The 18,443-nt window shown below is 51.3% G+C and overlaps 1 protein-coding gene across 1 annotated transcript in view; it reads right to left on the reverse strand.

Annotated features, from left to right (window-relative positions):
* Positions 1-18,443, reverse strand: part of BATF (basic leucine zipper ATF-like transcription factor) — a 38,156-nt gene that overhangs the window by 1,102 nt on the left and 18,611 nt on the right. Inside the window, exons 2-5 of the mRNA XM_074542600.1 lie at positions 9,448-9,622; positions 7,264-7,355; positions 3,921-4,276; positions 1,969-2,073 (exon numbers count right to left, since the gene is read on the reverse strand). Coding sequence (XP_074398701.1) covers positions 1,969-2,073; positions 3,921-3,986 — 171 coding nt within the window. The 5' untranslated portion in view covers positions 3,987-4,276; positions 7,264-7,355; positions 9,448-9,622. The remainder of the gene's footprint in view (positions 1-1,968; positions 2,074-3,920; positions 4,277-7,263; positions 7,356-9,447; positions 9,623-18,443) is intronic.

Here is an 18,443-nt window from a genome sequence, read left to right on the forward strand (position 1 = left end):
CTTTGGGGAGGAAGAGGAGACGCTTGACTCAGAAGAAAAGAGAAACTAAGGCCTCAGAAGAACTGAATTAATACTGGTATGAATGAGAATAACAACAAAGGGTTTAATAATGATGCTCAGCCTTGTCTCAACAATACTGAGAGCATCAAAGCCTTTGATACCTCTGCTTCTGCTGAAGTGCAGCCAGCTCCAGGCTGAAGCATTGCAGGCGTCAACTGACCATGAAGCCAGCAGCCTGGGCAGGAGCAGAGGACTGGAAACTCAGCTGAGAGTGCTAAAGCAAGACCCAGAACTTGGAGGCTCTGGAAAGCTGCACCACCACCTTTGCAAAGCAAACTTTCTGCTTGTCCCTCTGCTGCCATGCTGATTCCAGATGGTGCCCACTCTGTGCACATGTTGAAATGCACCCAGCAATTACAGCTGCTCCCACAGCAGGAGCTCACACAGCAAACAGCATCTCTCAGTGGAGACCATCTGGTTTGGAAATCATGACTGTTGTTGAACTCAGGAACTGATGGGAATCACCCAGGGGCCAGGAGTCCCAGCTTTCCTATGACTCACTCCCCTCAAAACACAAGCTAGAAAACCCTGGGGCAGATGGAGCTGGTGGCTCCTTTCATACCACCATAGCTCAAAAGGAGCCATGCTTTTCTGTGAAGAACTGCATCAGAGAAACAAAGTCCCTGATGCAGAAACATCCAAAGGCAAAGGGTGCTCAGGGAAGGAACCCAGGAGCAACAGGGATCACTGTCCACTGGAACTGAAAAGAACCTAGCAGAAATTTACCATCCATCATCTACTTGCCTCCCTGCATTTTTCTGCCTGTTGGGATCTAAAATGGACTGAGCCCCACTGCCCCATCCCAATGGGAAAGCAGGGGCTGTGTGCTATCAGTGGTAGCTGAGCAACAGTAATCTCATAAGCAAGTGCTCTAAGAAAAGCAGCCCAATCCTGCCTGGTGCACAGCTAGGCAGGATTTTCCTGAGAGAAGCTCAGAGCCCATATCTACCTCTAGGATTACTGTAGAGAGAGCACTGACCCCAAGGAAAGGGTATTTTCTCACCTCTCTCTGACACAGCTGCCCAGAGCCATTGCTGCAGGCTGATGTAATGCAATCGGCCTAGAACTATGTCAGCTCGAGAAGGCTCATCAGCTACTGAGAAAAAAGTGAAATCTCTCCCTTAAACCTAGCTCCAGCCATGGACTAAGGGCACTATGTAAGGAAGAAGGTTCAGAACTGGATTCTCAATAATTATTTCCAATAATGGGAACATGGAGACTGCTAAATCAAAGGATGCTTTTTTTAAACATGAACTCAGCTACCACTTTCCAAAAGACAGCCAGGCCCAGCACAGGGATAAAGATGGTTTCTGCCCTGCAAGCTGCATGTTCTTCATCCTTTCCATGAGTGGCCCAGAATGTGTACATGGGACACATTTATCAATGTGCAAAATGCAGAGCATCCCAGCCCTTATACTCCAGCACTGACGCCATACACCTGCCCAAACACACACAGCCAGAAGTGACCATCCCTCCTGAAAGGCAGATATCTAATCCTTCACAATGGGAAGAACTGTTGGGGGTGCCCACAGTGGCACAGAAAAGTATCTTTGTATGCTGTTGCACCTCTGCATAAGTGGTGGCATGAATCTCAAACCTGGGGAGAGCCAAGCCAGGTGAGACTATGCTTTCAAAGAGCTCAGTCAGAAGAGGTTGGGAAAGGAAATCACTAATGAAAGACTGAGAGATAAAGATGGATTCAAAACTACCTGCAAAACTGAACGTTTCAGTGGCAGTCATCCTGGGCTGTGTGCTCTCACTGCAAGCACTGACTCCTACATCCTGCCCTGGCCTCACTTCTCCTGTCCTGACTCCACTGAGCATCTCGGCTCCGAGTCCCAGGGGGAAAGCACAGGTGTCTCCCATGACTCCTAAGCACCAGGGAGGAAAAAGGGTGGGAGTGCTCACCAAGTGCAGTGTGTCTGCTTTCTGGGTCTGCCTCAGGCGGCTCTTCTGGGCAGCAATGCGATTCTTCTCCCTCCTTTGGACTTTCCTCATGTCATCAGAAGAGTCCTAGGGAAACAAGGCATGGAAATGGCTGGGTATTCTCTCCCTTACCCTCCTCCTGCAGGGCAGTAGTTGGGAAAGGGACACAGCAGATAACAACATTGAAGCACAGGACACACCCTCCACACCAGTATAAAGCTGTGGTCCAGGGGATGTGTGATGCCTTTAGTACCCCTGTTGCCAGGAGGGGCACATCTGACATCCTTGGGGATCCCAGCACAGCTGGGAAATGACCACTCTTTGTTCACCAACACACTGGCCTGGGATATAGTTTGATGGACCAGAGTAAGGACCTCCCTCTGGAAAAAAGACAATTTGAATTCTTCTACAGAAAACCATTTCCTTTCCCATCTGTCTGCAAGGCAATGGCACTGCAGACACTCCAGCTCCTTGGCTATACCATTTTTCCAGATATTCAGCCTGTGTTTTCCTCTTTTCACCCCTGTTGGTGCCTCCCTTCTCCACCACCCTTCTGTCTCAGGCTTTATTTGTTGCAGACCCTCACAACACAATATGGCCCCTGCCTTTGTTTAACTAGACAGACTCAGAGCTTTTGTTTTTAACACAGATCTTATTTGCTCCACCTCTCTTATCTCTGTCCTTACTCTTTTCTGGAGTCCCCTGTTAGCAATGCCTGCAGTGCTGACTGCAACACTCCCAAGCCCCTTAGGCAGGGGAGAACAGAGCTCTCCAGGCTTCAGGTCATGAGCTTCATGCACCAGCCATTCTCTGCTGAGATCTGGTCCTTCTGCTGCCTTCTGACAGTTGAAACTGTCACACAGACTTTCATCTTCTATTTTCATATTGCACTGCCCCTCTTGTGGACTCTTTAACATTCACACCACCACTTCTCCACAAGACTACAAAACTCAGCCACAAAAGTTATCTTCCCAGCCCATTTATCTGTCCACATCCTCTCCCCCCTCCCCCAAACCCAAGATATTTTTCTTTGAACTTAACCGTTTTATCCTTGCCTTCAATACCCTGAAAATGTCTCAGATATAGCACCTCCCATATCCTGCATCAAGTGCAGTCCCTATTCTTTAGAAAACCTTGTGCTTTATCCCTGTCTTTTCTAGGATGCCAGCCAGGATGCATTCCCATCCTTGTTTGGAAGCCAAAAATCATCTGCTTTGATGAACCCCAAGATTTCTGAGCAAAGTCTCAGGCACTTGATCTTGTTGCCAGCCCTAGAGAAATGGCAAATGACAAATAAAATAAAGTTTAGCCAGAAATGACAGATAAAATAAAGTTTAGCCAGAAAAGGCAGTGAGAATACCTCAGACTCATGTCTGTGTATGCCAGCAAAAGACCTACCATTAAGGTATGCTATGCAACAAAACAAAATCCCTCTGTGAAGAATCACTGACACGAAAAACTGCTGAGGCTGAACACTAAAGAAAGCAGATCCAAAGCAGCAAGGCATTTCTGGGTCCTGAGTGCTGTCCAGAGGAGCAGGAAGCAGGCAGGTTGCCCCTGAGCTGCCCTGCTCCACAGCCAGGAGGTGCCTGCTCAGGCTCCTCACCAGAGCACCAAATCACACCAAAACTTCCTGCCTGCCTGCCTAGCATGTATCACAGGATCCACCATGCCTGGGGCTCCTGGGCCCCCAGCTGCCCCTGGTGTAGCCCCAGGGACCCAGGCCATCTCTCTCTGCCCATACCCAGCTCAGCGGCTGGAGTTCTGCCAGGGCCCCTGGCTGAGCCCTGCATCTCTCTCCCCATAGCCATTCTTAGAAAGCTCTGCCATATTGCCCTGTGCAAACACAGGCAGTGGGTGCCACCCGGCTTCCTGCCCACCCGTGGCCCACCCTGAAGTAGCTGGGCAGAGCTGGGGAAGGGCCCCTGCTTTACCTGCTTGCTGGGAGGGGGAGACTGGCTGAAGCTGCTGGAATCACTGCTGTCAGAGCTGTGGGGCATAGCTGCTGCTTCTGGCTCCCAGGGTCTCTTCAGCTTCCTTTATGCTCTTGGTGTGCCTGCTCTCTGTCTTGCTTCTCTGCTTCTCTGTCCTCCTGTGTCACCTCTGATGTGGCCCTTGGCTTCCTACTCTCCCCCGTGCCAGAAGCTCTCTGTCCTCCTGCCCAGCACTCTGACACTTTCGCTGCCTCTCCTCTCACAGCCTCTGTACCTCCCTTTAGGTCTTTAGCTCTCAGCCTCCTGTGGTTTCGCAGAACTTCAGGGATGTAAGCTGAAAGTCACGTGGCCGGAAACTTTAAGGCAAAGAAGTTACAGAAGAAGAAAAAAATTTTTTAAAACCAATTAAAGAAAAAAAAAAAAAAGAAGAAGAAAAAAAAGTACATCTGGGAAAAACGAGCTTCAAAATAGCCTGAAAAACCCCCGAAAAACACCTTCAGGCAGTTGAAAAACAGCACCATGGGTTTTCTCTGAGACAAACAGCAGAGATGGAAAGGAAGAAAAGCCCCAGCTCTGGCTGTGAAACTTGGACCCTCAAAGGAGGGCTGTGCGGAGGAGGTGAAACTGGGAGCCCCAGAAATTCCAGGGCTACTGTGTCCCATGCTAACCCTATGCAGGCAGGAGGCCAGTCCAGCCCCAGGCAACCCCAGTGCCCCAGCACAGCTGAGGAAATTCCCAAGCAGGCCCAATGTCCCCAGAAGCCACCCACTGCTCCTGCCGCCCCCGGCAGCACTGACGCGGGTCCCGGGGAGGGGACGGGCACCTCGGCAGCTGCCACACCAACACTGCTCGTGCAGGTGGCTCGTGTGGGCACCATGTAGCACCAGCCCCAGTTAAGAAGAAAGGCTCAGAGTCATAGAACATTTGGACTGGTTTGGGTAGGACTAGTATTTTCTGTAAAGCAAAGCTATTTAGCACTTTAAAACATTCATTAGTATGTCCCCACTGGCCATAAGGGAATGGCAGCCCTGGCAGACAAAGTGCTGGAAATGTAAGAATCTATGGATCAGCCCATGCAGACAGCAGCAAGGACAAGCTGCTTTGGATCCCCTTCTTTGTCCCCCAGTCTGTGTTCCCTAGGACTACTTCTACCCTTAGTATGAGTCTCAGAAGATGTGCAATCAGCCCCTAGGACAGCAGTGCTTCAGGGGTACCCTCAGAGTACCCCACGCTAGTGGCTCTGGAGGTGACAATGCAGGAGTAGGAAGTGCCAAAGCAGGGACCATTTACTTTCTGATCTGCTCATGACACCAGATGCAGCAGGGTGAGCCACATGCCAACAGGCCCTCCATCCACAGACAGAAGCACACGACTTCAGAGCTGCATGTGCAGCATTAAGTTCTTGCATGTGCAATAAGGAGCAGACCTAGAAACAGGCATGAACCCATGTACAGTAACCCACTCCCGTGGAAAACAGCAATTCCCAGTTCCCAACTTACTGTTTTTTGTTGTCTATGGGTCTTTTGGTTGAGTTTCTCCTGCCTCAGGCAGGAACAGCTAGCAAGTCTCAGCAGCAGGACATAGGTAAGGGCACTTGAGATGCAGTCATCATTTGGGAAAGAGTATTGGAAATAATTTCTATACTGCAGCACAGAAAACACTCTTGCAGAGAAGCATGAGCTTGGAAGACAGTGCAGACTTGCATGGGCACTGCCAGCATTTTTTCCCATCCTTGCCACTCATGGAGCCAACAGGGGAGCAAATATGGCCAAAACCAAGAACTGCTGCAGGCTGGGTAGCTCAGGGAAATCTCCTGATTCAGCTCCAATAGCAAAACTACTCCATTTGACCCATTTCCCTTTTTAGAAACATCCTGTGCCACTGGTGTTCTACTCTTAGCCCTTTGATCTGAACATTTCACAGCACTGAGTGTATTTTTCCTCCTGGTGTGCTGTATGGATATGCTAGGATGCACCACTTTTTAACATGGCTGCAAGGGTTTGCTTGGCGCAACCCACACTGAGAGACCCAATTTCCTGGAAGTGCAGCGCCCCTGTAGCACGCAGGGCTCTTCTGGTGCAGCTGGCTCCAGAAATGGAGTAGCCAAAGGGATCAGTGGGGTGAGAGGTGTTGGGTTCAGGCCTCCCAAGGCACTGGCTAGCAGCACAACCCTTGAAGGATCCATTAGCTCTCTGCATCACTGCACTTCCTCTGAAGTCTGCAACCTTGCGTGGCTCTTCCTTTCCAGGAAGCACACTGCTGGATTCCCACTCTCCCAAGGAAACCACACTCCTCTGCTGGTGAGCAGCTCTCAGAGACTGCCTGGCCTCTCCTGCTCTGCAGGCTGCTGGAAGGAGGGAGCACCTTCCTCAGAGAAAAATATCCTTGCTCCATTATTTGACAGATTAGCTGAAGTCATTCCTTTTGTACCTAGCAGGGCCAGCGTCTGGGAGGCAGTTGGGAAGGTTGGGAAGGTGGTGGGGCTGTTGGCAGAAGGTAGAGAGGGAAGCTGAGTGTCATGGCAGGAGCTGGACAGTCAGTGCAAAACTGTCCAGAATGTGGCTATGGCAAAGGCTGTGCTTTGAGGAGGGAGGTTTTGAGTGCACCTTGAATTGCCCAGAGCTGGGCTTTTATGAACAGCTGATGAAGATATCTCAGGAGAGAGCAACAGCATGGGAGAGGGTCCGACACTTGGTCTTTCTGAGCAGGAATAAGAGAGCATCCCTTTCCTTGCATTGTCCAAACACACTCTTTTCTCTTGAACTGGCCACGATGTCAATGAATTCCTGCCACCTATGAACATCTGTAAGAGAGACAAGTGTCTCCTGGTGGGAAGGTGGGCAGAACCTTCACAATTCTTCTCTGGGCTGGTCTGGACCCATGTTTTCTCCTCATAGGCAGAGAAGCCCCCTGCCATTTCTCTGGTCAAAGATGTGATTCCTTCAAACCAGAGCAACAGAAACCACCAGTATGGCTCCACCAGCATCTGCTCACAGCTTTGTGGGAACTGACCTGGGCACCTGCTGCAGGCACAGCATGGGAAGCTGATTTCCTGCTGCCCCTGCCCAGGCTCTCCCCCTCTATGAGGGAGAGCTTCAGGAGTCAGTCTCTTAATCTCTGTGCATGACTTAGGTGTCTAAATTTACACTGTGAATAACATTCCCTGACTTCCTTTCTGGAATAATTTCGTTTTGTTTGATCTTAATCACAGGAGCTGGGCAATCACTGTCAGTGGCACTGGGGAAACTCACCAATGTTAGGCTACTGCCATACCAGCAGCTTGATGGAGAAAGGATGGTTCCAGAGGTTTTTAGTGGAAGGACAGGACCAACCTTGTACTTGCCTCTTGTAAATTACAGCAGGCAATGCTGAAGGAAGTCTCGTTCTCCCAGGACAGAGTGGCTGCAGGGACTCGGGGCCTGGGCTCAGCGTGATCTGCAGAGAAATGGTTTGAAAGCAGCAAGATGCAGGTCAGCAAGAACAAATGCAAATGTAAAGTGAAGTGAGCTATAGGCAGAAGATCTGGGGAATAACCCATGGGGCAGCAGAATAGGAGGCAAAAATCCAGGGGTTGCAGAGCACTGAAAACTGAAGCTTTGCTAGCAGCAAAGGGGTCAGGTATTGTCTTGGGGTTCTGGGCAGGGAGGAGGAGATGATTGCCTTGTGCTGCCTGTGCAGGACCCTTTCAGAGTCCCAGGCCAAGGAGTGGAGTAGTCTGGAAGAAAATACAAAGGATAAACACACAAAAATACTGCCCTAAGAGAAAGGAGTGAAGAAATTATGCCCATTTAGCCTAGAAAAGAGAAGTCTTGGGGGTGGGAAGTGGGTGGTGAGGAAGGAACAGTGTTTCATATGTTGTAATGGAAAGGGTGGCCAGCTGGTTTCTGTGCAGCCAAAGCAGGGTAAGAACCAACAGGCTCCAACTGCAGCAGGAAAGGTGGAGGTCTGATATTCGAAGCAAGATGAGGTTAGGAAGACCTTGGGATGGGCAATTCAGGAAAGTTATTCAAGACCCTTTATATGAAGTGGCTGTGAAGAAACCTCTCTCAAAAGAAATCCAAGTTGAATCCTGCCTCTGTGGGATGGATTATGTTATGAATTATGCTCCTAGGGTTTAAATAAAAAAAAAGGAAAAAAATAAAGGGAAGGGGTAAGAAAAAAGTGCGCGACTAGGATGGGTTCCTCAGAACCAAGAGAGCACATGGGGTATTTTACAACCAGCTTTGCTTCAAAGCCTCTCTCCCTATGTCTCACCTGTGCAACCAGCTTCCTCAGCACAGGTGAGTGATGGAGTTTCCTTGTAAGCCTGCTGCTCCAGAGCTCTTGCCTGCAGCAGGCTTATGATAGCAACATTCAAAACAGCATTTCAGCCTCACTCATCTCGTTTGCAAGGCCATTCAGTGCAGACTGCTATTTAAAAATCCAGCCTAAAGCTGAACTTCAGCCTCCTATAAACCACCAAGGTTGTTTCTGCTTCAAATGTAGCATATTATGCAAATAATTTCTTACAATATTTGGACAATTGCAATGACTTGTCTATAATTCCTCATTGAAGACTTTTGCAAAAATCAGTGCTGAGAATGGCTGTGTTGAACAAAGTCCCTGCTCTCTACCAGATGCTTCTGCCATGTCCAGCTCTGCCAGCACCTGTTCTCCTGTCTGCAACGTGTGCGGCTTCCCCAGTCTCTGTCACCAGGGCTATTTCCTCTTGACTGAACTGAGTGTGAGAGTGAGGTTGTGCCAGGAGAGCTGAAGCATAGTCCCATCAAATTCATCCACTTGGCACAGAGCAAGCACCAACACTTTCAGTCCTTACTGGGTGCAACCAGCCAAAGCAGAGGAAAACAGGTACTTTATGTTGTGGTGTGTTGCAATATCCTGTTTTACCTTCTCCCTTCCCCCTCGCCCCTCGCTGAGTGTGCCCTGTCAATCAGGCTAACATACCAGCAAGGCGTCGTGTGATAGGTGACCCTAGTACCTGGAGACCCTGCCCCTTCACCTGGTTGGTGACTCACCTGTCCCCTCCCCTTCCCCTGTCCTGAGCTTAAAATGTGAATGAGACCATGCGGCCCTATTCTGTTATCAGCAGTAGCCCAGTGCAGACATATCTGTGCTCATGGAATAAACATCTGGCTACCTTCTAGCAGAATCCGCTCCCTTCTTTTCTTCACCATCGCCAGAAGCTCTCCCCTGAGGAGAACGGAGTCCTGTCTTGTGCCCCGCTGCACTCTGCTGCCAGCCAAGGTATCTTTGAGGTATAACACCGCAGAGCTGCCTGTGGCCCAGCAGCGAAGGTCAGAACTGGCCTAGGCACCATCTAACTGGTTATATTTGGATACATATTCCAATACTTTACACCCAGAATGTCTGATAAATGACAAGGGCTGTAAGTCAAGCACTCAAAAGCATGGAAATCCCACAATTAAATCCTAAAGCACACTGCATTTATGCCCTCATGCTGTGTAACATGCTGTGCTCTGTAGCTGTATGATCCACTAGGGTTTATCCCCTGGGATGGCCGTGTTACCTTCATCTGATCCTGCAGTCAGCATGCTCCAACATCCTGCTTTTCCATTTCTTCATGGACTCCTTCTAATGCTCGACACTTCAGCACTGAGTGACTGCTTCAGGGTTATTAATGAAGCTGTTTTCTCAGGCACCTTTTCAGGTCCAGAGGTAAGGATGAAGAAATGGAGTTATACCTAATTAACAGGTGCAAAATAAGAGACAAAGGAGATATAGGTCATAAGTACTCATTCATTTTGGATACACAGTTTGAACCAACTAGGATTTAAATTTTTTGATTGTTTTGGCACTCTACACCACTTAGTTTAGTCAAACCCCAGATCCTAATGTCTGTGACTGCATCTGCAAATCTTTAGCACTTCTGTAAAGCAGCTTGGGAAATGAGGAAGGGCTGCTCCTGTGAAAGCTCTTGCTCATGTGGCTCACCAACTCACAGAGTAACTTCAAGGCAGGGGTAGACACAGATCAAGCCCTCCAGGGAGGCATCAGCTGTCTACCCAGGAGAACCACCTTTCTTTCTGCAGTCTCTTGCTTCTCCAGCTTGACAGGAGTTCCCCAACCCTGCTGAGAAAGGAGGCAGCCTAGCTGTCCAGCTTATTGCTCCCTCCAGCTAAGGTCCAGCCTGGGTGCTGAAGAGGTGGCAATCCAGGGCAAAATACAGGAAGTGATCACATGCACAAGACAGCTGAAGGTAGGCTGCCCAGGCAAACCCCATTTCTGGCAATTTCTAGGTCTTTGGTATTTGGCTTTGCCATTTTTATGTGGAGTTTTTTTGAATGTCATTACTAATGCTTTTATTTTTGTCCATATTTTAAAAGAAGGAAACTGTAGAAAGAAAATGCCAAATGTGCTAGCTTTCCAGATATGGACTCCAGGTAGATGGGTCCATCTGACCCCACTGGAGAGGAAGAGCAAGCTTAACTAGAGCTGAGGGATTGACAGGAGGTTGGCAGGGTCAGACTTCCTGCACATCGGGGAGTTTCAGTCTCAAGACATCAATTGTTAGAGTTCACCCCAGGCTATTTTGAAGGGATTAACCACATTCTCCCTCTCCTATCCTGTACAGATCAACTGGTTGTGTATTTAGTTGAGCAACCTCTAATCTGTTTCTGGCAAGGACTTAGCTACTCATAAGCAAGTACTCAGATGTACACTTACAAGAGTCTCCAGGTCAGCAGATCTCAAACCCTGGTAGAGTACATCCATTCAAGGCCAAACTTCCTCTCACTGCTCTCTTCACAGGCCTTGCCTACCTTCTGGGATCAGTCAGAAATGAGCCAGATCGCCCAGCTGCGCCTGGGACACTGGAAAGGTTCAGCTGCCAGACACCCCCAGTCAGCCAGGGTTTCTGTGCTTCCGCTGAGCCCTCCAGGTGAGCTATCCATGGACGTGCTGTGTGCGGGGCGCAGATGGTGTCTGACGGTTTGACTCATCTCGCTGGCAGTCTCGTTCACTGATGATGGGGAAGGCCCAAAGAGGAAGGGCAGTGACCCGTTTAACCAGAAGGGCTGATCCACCCAGGGGTAGACTTACTGGTGATGGCAAGGGGCCGTGGCCCCAACTTCCTTTGTGCTTCCCAGTGTGTGCATTTCCAGGCAATACACGAGCAGGAGAGGCACACGTGGCTGTTCAGCCACAGGACTCAACCTTGGGACTCTGCTGCTGCTGCAGTGAATCCAGCTGCAGCAACCAAGTGGCAAATATTGTGCTCCCAGGGGATGAACAATGCCTGATGGAGGATTTGATGTTCACAGGGCTTTGGTTGGAGCCATGATCCATGGCATGGGGTGGATGGTGTTTCTTAAATTAATATATGACTCTTGAGTGTATTACATTGCTGCTTCATTACTCCATTCAGAGGAAAACGTCCTTCAACAGCACCCATCACCACAAAACATGTTCAAGACTCCCAAGAATTGAGTACAGCTTATTTAGGGCATGTTCTTGCAGACGGACTCTGAGACACCCACCTCAGCAGGAGATGGCTGTGAGCAACACTCATGCTAGTACTGTACTTTCACCCCACTGGGATCTGCTTCAATTTTGGATTATGGGGGTGTGTACACCAGTTTTCTCTTCTCCCCACCCCATTTGGTAGGAACAAGAGCTTCCCAAATCCTTCAGCTCATGCAGCATGACTGGAGGAGGTGTGCAGCACAAGCAGCTGTGCTGATGGGCTCACATGCAGTGAGCCTGTGCCCAGGCACGTGTGGTGCTTGTACCAGCAGTGCTGGAGCCCAGCACATCATCAGAGGCAGTGTGGGGCAGAGTGGCTGTGCAGGAGGGGACAGGGGAGCTGTGCAGAAGGCACACTTGGTGCCTGTGCAAGTAGCACTGAATGGCAGAACCACACTGGCAGAGTTACCAAAATACACAAATGGGTATAAGCCCCATGGGCCTGGACAGAGCCCTGGCATGTGCTGTCACACCCTGGCACACACAGCTCCTGCCTGCTGCCAGCTCTCTGGGAGACAACCCAGAGTCCCAGAGCAAGCTGCTGAGGGAGGCAGTGGCAGGGCTGAGCCCCTGACCCAAACCTGGTCCATCCCCCAGAGCCCCCAGCCAGGGCTCTTCAATGCCTGTTTGAGAGAAACACAAGGAAGGAGGCCCACGGTCAAACACCCAAACACCAAGGGAGGACGTGCTTAGTGCTGGCTGTTTCAGAGGGCTTGTAAAGTCCCACAGGTTTCCTCTGGGGGCTTGGAGCAGCACATGGAGGGAGGGAGAGGGAGCAGTTTCAGATGATCACCAATCCCGTGCTTTCCACCCTTGCATTTTGGTTCCCTGGCAAGAGAGAGGTGTTCTGTAATCAGCCTCCTGGGACATGGCTACTTTTCCTACAGCTTTGTATGTGGCTGCCAACACCAGTGCCCAGACACGGGAACCTGCAGCCTCCCATGGCACCTCATCCCTCATGGTGCTTTGGAAGTGGGACAAGGGACATGTGCTACACCTTAAGCCATGCCAGCAGTGATGGTGCAAGGCCCTGATTTCAAGACTTGGTCCTCCTAGTGTCACAAATAATGCCAAAATTGGTTTCAAAGAAGGGACAGGAAAATAGAAACTCCTTGCCACCATTCTTTACCTGAACCCCAAAGTAGACGTCCAAGAATCATGCCATCTTTTATCTTATTTAAGCCAAAGTTTTTTACTTCAGTTTTGGGTATCCTTGTTTTTCATGTCAATACCTGATCCTTTGTGAGCCATCTGAAAATGTTGGCCAGCAGGACATCTTGTCCACCTGTACAAACCAGTTTGCTGGCTCTGTGAGAAGTGTGTCAGTTTACCAGTGTGAAATGAGTTGTCTTTCCATCTCTTTGAACATCTTGTGAGGGGGTGAGCAGAGGAACAGACTTATCTCTAAGCCAGGAATTGCTCTGCACATCTCTATCACGCGGCATTTCACTAGTTTCCATGCTAAACTAGTGGGACTTTTAGTCCCTGCATAGGGAAATTTTCCTGCAGCCCTCATTTAGGTCAGCACTATCTTTGGATGTCTACTGATTTCATAGAAAGGAAGACAGAAGCAAACACAGTAGCCCAGGGAAGCTTCCTCCCATCTACCATGGCATTACAGTTACAAAGGATGGATGTACTCTTCTTCATCCTATTCCTCATGCAGCCTTCCTCCTTTCCGCACTGCTGCCCAGTGAGAGGGACCCACAAGGTAGCTCTGTCTTGAATTTGGAGCACAGCCTTGAACCCTTTGACACTCACATGCAAACCACCCAGGTACCAGCTGGCACTTAGGCACACTCCAGAGCATGGCTGGGAGAAGTGCAAAGCTGGTGCTACCCCAGCATGCAAACTCAGCTGCCAGGCAGTGTGAGACCTTGCAGCCACAGCAGATGGTTGCTGCCAGATGAAGAAATGTGCTGCTCCAAAGCCTTGCTTGAATGAGGCTCCATGTCACAGAGGCTATACTGGCTGCTTGCATTGCTCCTAAAACTTGTGCACGTGATGCAGCAACCTGCAGGTTTTCAACAGACAGTGGAACAGGTGCCTACATCCACTTTGCAGACATGGAGAACACCTTGCATCTGCAGCTGAGGGGTTTGTTTGGACCAGTGAGTCTGGCTTTGCCAGCCTGTTACACTGCCTGCACGGGGTGCCATCGTGCTGCCCGGTCATACAGCAGTGCCAGCATGCACCAGCACCTGACTACCTCAGCCACTCATCCATTACCTGCTGTCTGGAGCTAGAGAGTGAAACAGGTCACTGCCTCTGAGGAAGGTCTGCACAGAAGAAAAGGGATGCCTCACTTGGCAAACACCTGCAAAATGCAGCAGTGCCTCTGCTTGGCACCCACGGAGTTTGCCTCGGTCACAGAAGTCAGGAGCCCACGTACTAAGAGGCACTTGCCAATACCCACACATCAGCTCCAGTGCAAACCCCCTCTTGCTGCTTGTCTGGTCACTGAGTGTCCAGCACCACCTTGCACAGATGAGCTGTCAGTAGCCATTTCATCCTCAGCCAGAAACTACATGCTAGCCTGCTGGTGTCTCCAATGGATCTGGGAGCCCAGGGGCCTGCAGCACAGCCTTGCTGCCCAGTTCTTTCTGACAACCCCATGACATTTCAGCACAAGCAGGTATCCAGCAAATCCAACCAGCCCAGATGATGCTGCTGGAATTGGGGCCATGGCAAAGTAGAGGCAGGAACTGCAGTGTCAGGAGTCAGGACTTCCCCTGACAGTGTCACACATGACAACTCAGCAAGTTCATTCTGCAGAAACTAGATAACATCAGCACAAGGTGGTAGTTACTGGCAAACGATCCTGTTCCTGAAGCTTCATCTGAGACGTGGCAGGCTGCTGTGAAACCCTTTTGTCAAGCAGACCCAAACTCAGCTTCTGCTGAAACCCATGTGGGCTTCTGGAAGTAGCTTCATGCTGGTATTTCCTAGGAGCTCCAGGGCACAAAGCTGGGGGCCAGGGCTGGAAAAGTCCATCACCTTGCTAACACAGGGCCTTTTTGGCTAGCAGAGTCCCTTGAACTACACAGGGATGCAGAGCTGCCAGTCTCACCCACAGTGAGCCACCTCCTGCCTTGAGCAGCAAAAGCTTTTCCCTTCTCCTCAGGGCCCAACCTTTCTCCAATCCCCATGGCACCCCACTTACTTACACTCTGCACAAGCACAACAGGACACAGGACTGGAGAGGGGAAAGTCCTACCTTCCTCCCTTCTTGGAAGTGACTGAAATTCAATAAACTCCTTGGCAGATGTTCTTAATCAGCATTAAAGCCATCCTAGTACAACTGGCCTCACTCCCTGCTCCCTGGATAGGCTTTGCTCACAAACAAATTTTCAGCCCAGGCAGTCATAACACTGCCTGCTCTACCAAATATATCCCTGGGCTGAAGTCTACTGGAGTTGGTTACTCCACTTAAACCAAACCAAAGACAATGCACTTTAACTCCACATCAAGGCATCTGGAGCAGGGTTTTTCACCACCAAATTAGCCCATCACTTCAGCTAATTGGGAATAACTTCTTGCTGACCCTGACAGATAAAACCAAAGGCTCAACATCATTAAACTCTCTCATCCCACAAGTGCACTCTGCATCTTCAGCCTAAACTCAGCCCTAGGTGATGCATGGGCTGCAAAGCCTGGTCGTGGCCTTTGTGAGCGGCTCTGTGTCTCCGTGCCAGCCTCAGCAGCAGCTCCTTCACCAGGTTCTCCCCAAGTGGTGAGAGCTGAAATAGCTGTGCTGGGCAGGAGACCCAGCTGCATGCAGACAGAGCCACTGAGGCTGTCACGGGTGCTGAGGCCTGGGGAAGCATCACAGGCACTGGCTGTGCCTGGAATTACAGCTCTGTTGCAGTGGAGGAGTCAGCCTGAGCTGACAGGTGCTCCCAAGGATTCAGATGCAGAGAAAAGGCAAACTCCAGCCATTATGTCACGGGTGCCAGCCCTTCCTGGTGTCCCTGACCGGCAAGACCTTCTGGCTGCAGGGAAGGATCTTTTCCTCATATGGAAAGGGTTGGTGACAGAGCTGCTGACAGCAAGCTCCCTGCCCGTGGGGCTGGCTACACCTCTGACAGCAGCTGCCCTGCCTGCCTCCATCACCCACCTGGGAGATGACCCTGGCCATCCCACCAGCTGCACGGTGTGGGAAGACTCATGCCCCTAACGAGGGACAAGTGACCCACCCAGCTCTGCCCACAGAGCAGTTTCCTGAGCCAGCAGGAGCACGATGCCTCCATGTGAGCATGGGATGAACATGGACCCATTCCCTTCACTTGTGCCCACCTCCCACCCTCTTGCCTTCCCCCACTTCAACTGCCAGCAACCAGTGATCACAAATAAGCAAAAAGTGTGCAAAGCCCTGGGGAGCCAGGTGATGCTTCCAGGCTCAGGGAAGCAGCAGTTGGTTTTTCTCATTTCACTGGGAGCATCCTGGCAGCACAGTTCTCCCCAGCTCTAGTCCTGCACCCAGCCATGGGCCGTGCTGGTGCCAGGAGCACTCAGCAGAGTGTGGCACCCACGGCAATCAAAGCAGTTTCCATGACTCTTAGTAAATATCAAGGCTGGGGATTTCTGGGGCTTGTTTTCCAGCAAGTTGAGTAGAAGAACCAATAAGGACAAAGACAAATGAATACCTGTTGCCCTTGGCTCAAAATGAAACAAGAGAGACAGGTCACTGGCAAAGGTTAGTTAATACCACTTACCACAGAGCTAGGGAGTTGCCCTCAGCCGCTGACAAGAAGGGCAGAGAAGGCATTTTTCATAGACAATGTGAGAACAACACTATGAAAATACAAAGTAATGACCCCCAAGCATCCTCTGCTGCAAGCCAAGGGAGGGAGGGGCTGGATGCCCCGTCCCCAGCACTGCACATGTACCTTGCCTACAAGGGGATGGGGGTACTGGGTCAGGAGAGGATGAGGAGGAAAGGAAGAAGGGCATAATGAAGCTTTGGGAGCACGATGGCCTGCTCAACCTCTTCGGGGTGAGCTGATTGCAGGAGAGAGGGGAGAGGAGCTGGCAAGACATTTCTGGGGAAACAGAGTTCTCACTGCCCATTGTCAGGGGTCCAGCAAGAAGAAGATAGTCAGGCATGCCGTGTAGAGCACTCACACCAAACTACTGTAGCTGGACTCCCAGCCAGTTTATCCCCCACTGGCTCAGGCCTGGTAATTTTGGGCAAAGTGGCACCTACCTTTCCTTAGGAGTGAAGAGGAAACGCTGGATTTGCAGAGGGAACTGGGGTAATATGTGAAGGGCACCAGAGAGCTGTTACAAGCATCTAAACAATGGAAAAGTAATGCAGCTCACTACCTGGGATTCAGGAAAAATATGGTATCACACCACTCTGGGGATAGCTCTGGCCTGAACTACTAGTGAGTGTGAGAAGAAGCACAAGAGTTATGACCTGAATGGGGATCTCATGAAATAGATGATGGGCATGTCCTGGAGGAGGCCTGCTGGCACCCTGGAAATTCCTGCTGGTGGTTCTGGTTGTTAAGCTACCTCAGGCATCTCAGAAGCAGAGAGGCCTGCAGGTGAAATGGCCAGGAAGCACCAGTGTTGCCAGGTGGACTCACATGTTTAACAAGAACCATCTGATGGCACCCTGGGTTCCATCACGCATGAACCACAGAATGATGGTTCCATGAACCCAGAATGACAGAAAGGTTTGAATTGAGTGGGATCTTTAAAGGTCATCTAGTTCCAACCCCCTGCCATGTGCAGGGACTCCTTCCACTAGACCAGGTTGCTCAGAGACCTGTCCAATAAGAGTTCCAGTGATGGGGCATTCATCATTTCCCTGGACAACCTGTTCCAGTGCCTCACTCCCCTCATTTTAAAATGTTCTTATATACAATCCAAATCCTCTTTCAGTTTACAACTTTCTCCTTGTCCTATCACCACAAGCCCTGGTGAAATGTTCCTCTCCAGCTTACCCAGAGACCTTTAGGTACTGGAAAGGTGCTCTGAGGTGCCCCCTCCTCCCGGCTGAGCAGTCCCAGCTCTCGCTGCCTTTTCTCACAGCAGAGGCGCTCCCGCCCTCTGCCCGTTGCTGCGGACAGATGATGCTGCAGGGCCGTGACCGGGCGGGAGCGGAGCCGGCACCGTCCGGCCGCACAGCCCCGCACAGCCCGGCCCCGCACAGCCCAGCCCCGCACAGCCCGGCCCCGCACAGCCCAGCCCCGCACAGCCCGGCCCGGCCCAGCCCGGCCCCGGCGCTCCCGCGGCCGAGCGGCGCCTCCTGCCGGCAGGGAGAGGGAGCGGCCGCCCCTGCCCGGTGCCCGGTGCCCGCGCGCTGCCGCCTCCCCGCCGGCGGGCTCCGCGCGCCTGTCTGCAGACGCCTCGTGTGCGGTTTGGGCGGGCACGGGAGAGCCTCGGGCTGGAGCTGCGCGCCAGCAGCCACGGCCGTCCTCAGGGCTCTCTGCGTTTCAGAGCCAACTGCGGCTCTCCAGCCAGCTCCAGCTACCCGCGGGAGGGATCCGTGTGTGCGCCCCGCAGAACGAGGGATGCAGCCCCACGGCTGGCCGGACCCAGGACGTGCAGCTGACAACAGCCCCACAGCTCCCAGGCTACCGGCTGCAGCAGCACCGGACCAAGCCCCATCCCAGAAGTACGAGATCCCTTCAGCTCCGCTCCAGCAGTGGTCCACAGTACACCTGAGACAGGGTGGGCTGGTGTGGGATGGCCAGGAGGCGGCTTCCTGGCCTTTGAAAAGTGTCAGTTGACTTTTCCAAGCAAATCCACACGACCAGTCCGTGCATGAAGCAGATCCAAGTGCAAGGACACTGGCACAGGTAGAACCATTGCATTTTAGGTTGGGAGCGTGTTCTGGCACGTGGCAACACAGGCTGTGCCTGGCTTGTGCCCTCTGCTCCTGCCCGTGCCCAGGAGATGCCACCGCAATGCACAAGCCTGTCCAGTGGACCATCTGTCCCATAGCAAAATTTTTAATTCTGAGAAGGTGGGAGCCGGGTTTTGAGAGGACAGATGCTACCAGAGAAAAGAACATCAAATAGCCTGTCTCCT

This window comes from Zonotrichia albicollis, chromosome 6 (assembly GCF_047830755.1).
Source record: "Zonotrichia albicollis isolate bZonAlb1 chromosome 6, bZonAlb1.hap1, whole genome shotgun sequence".
NCBI classification, from domain to species: domain Eukaryota; kingdom Metazoa; phylum Chordata; class Aves; order Passeriformes; family Passerellidae; genus Zonotrichia; species Zonotrichia albicollis.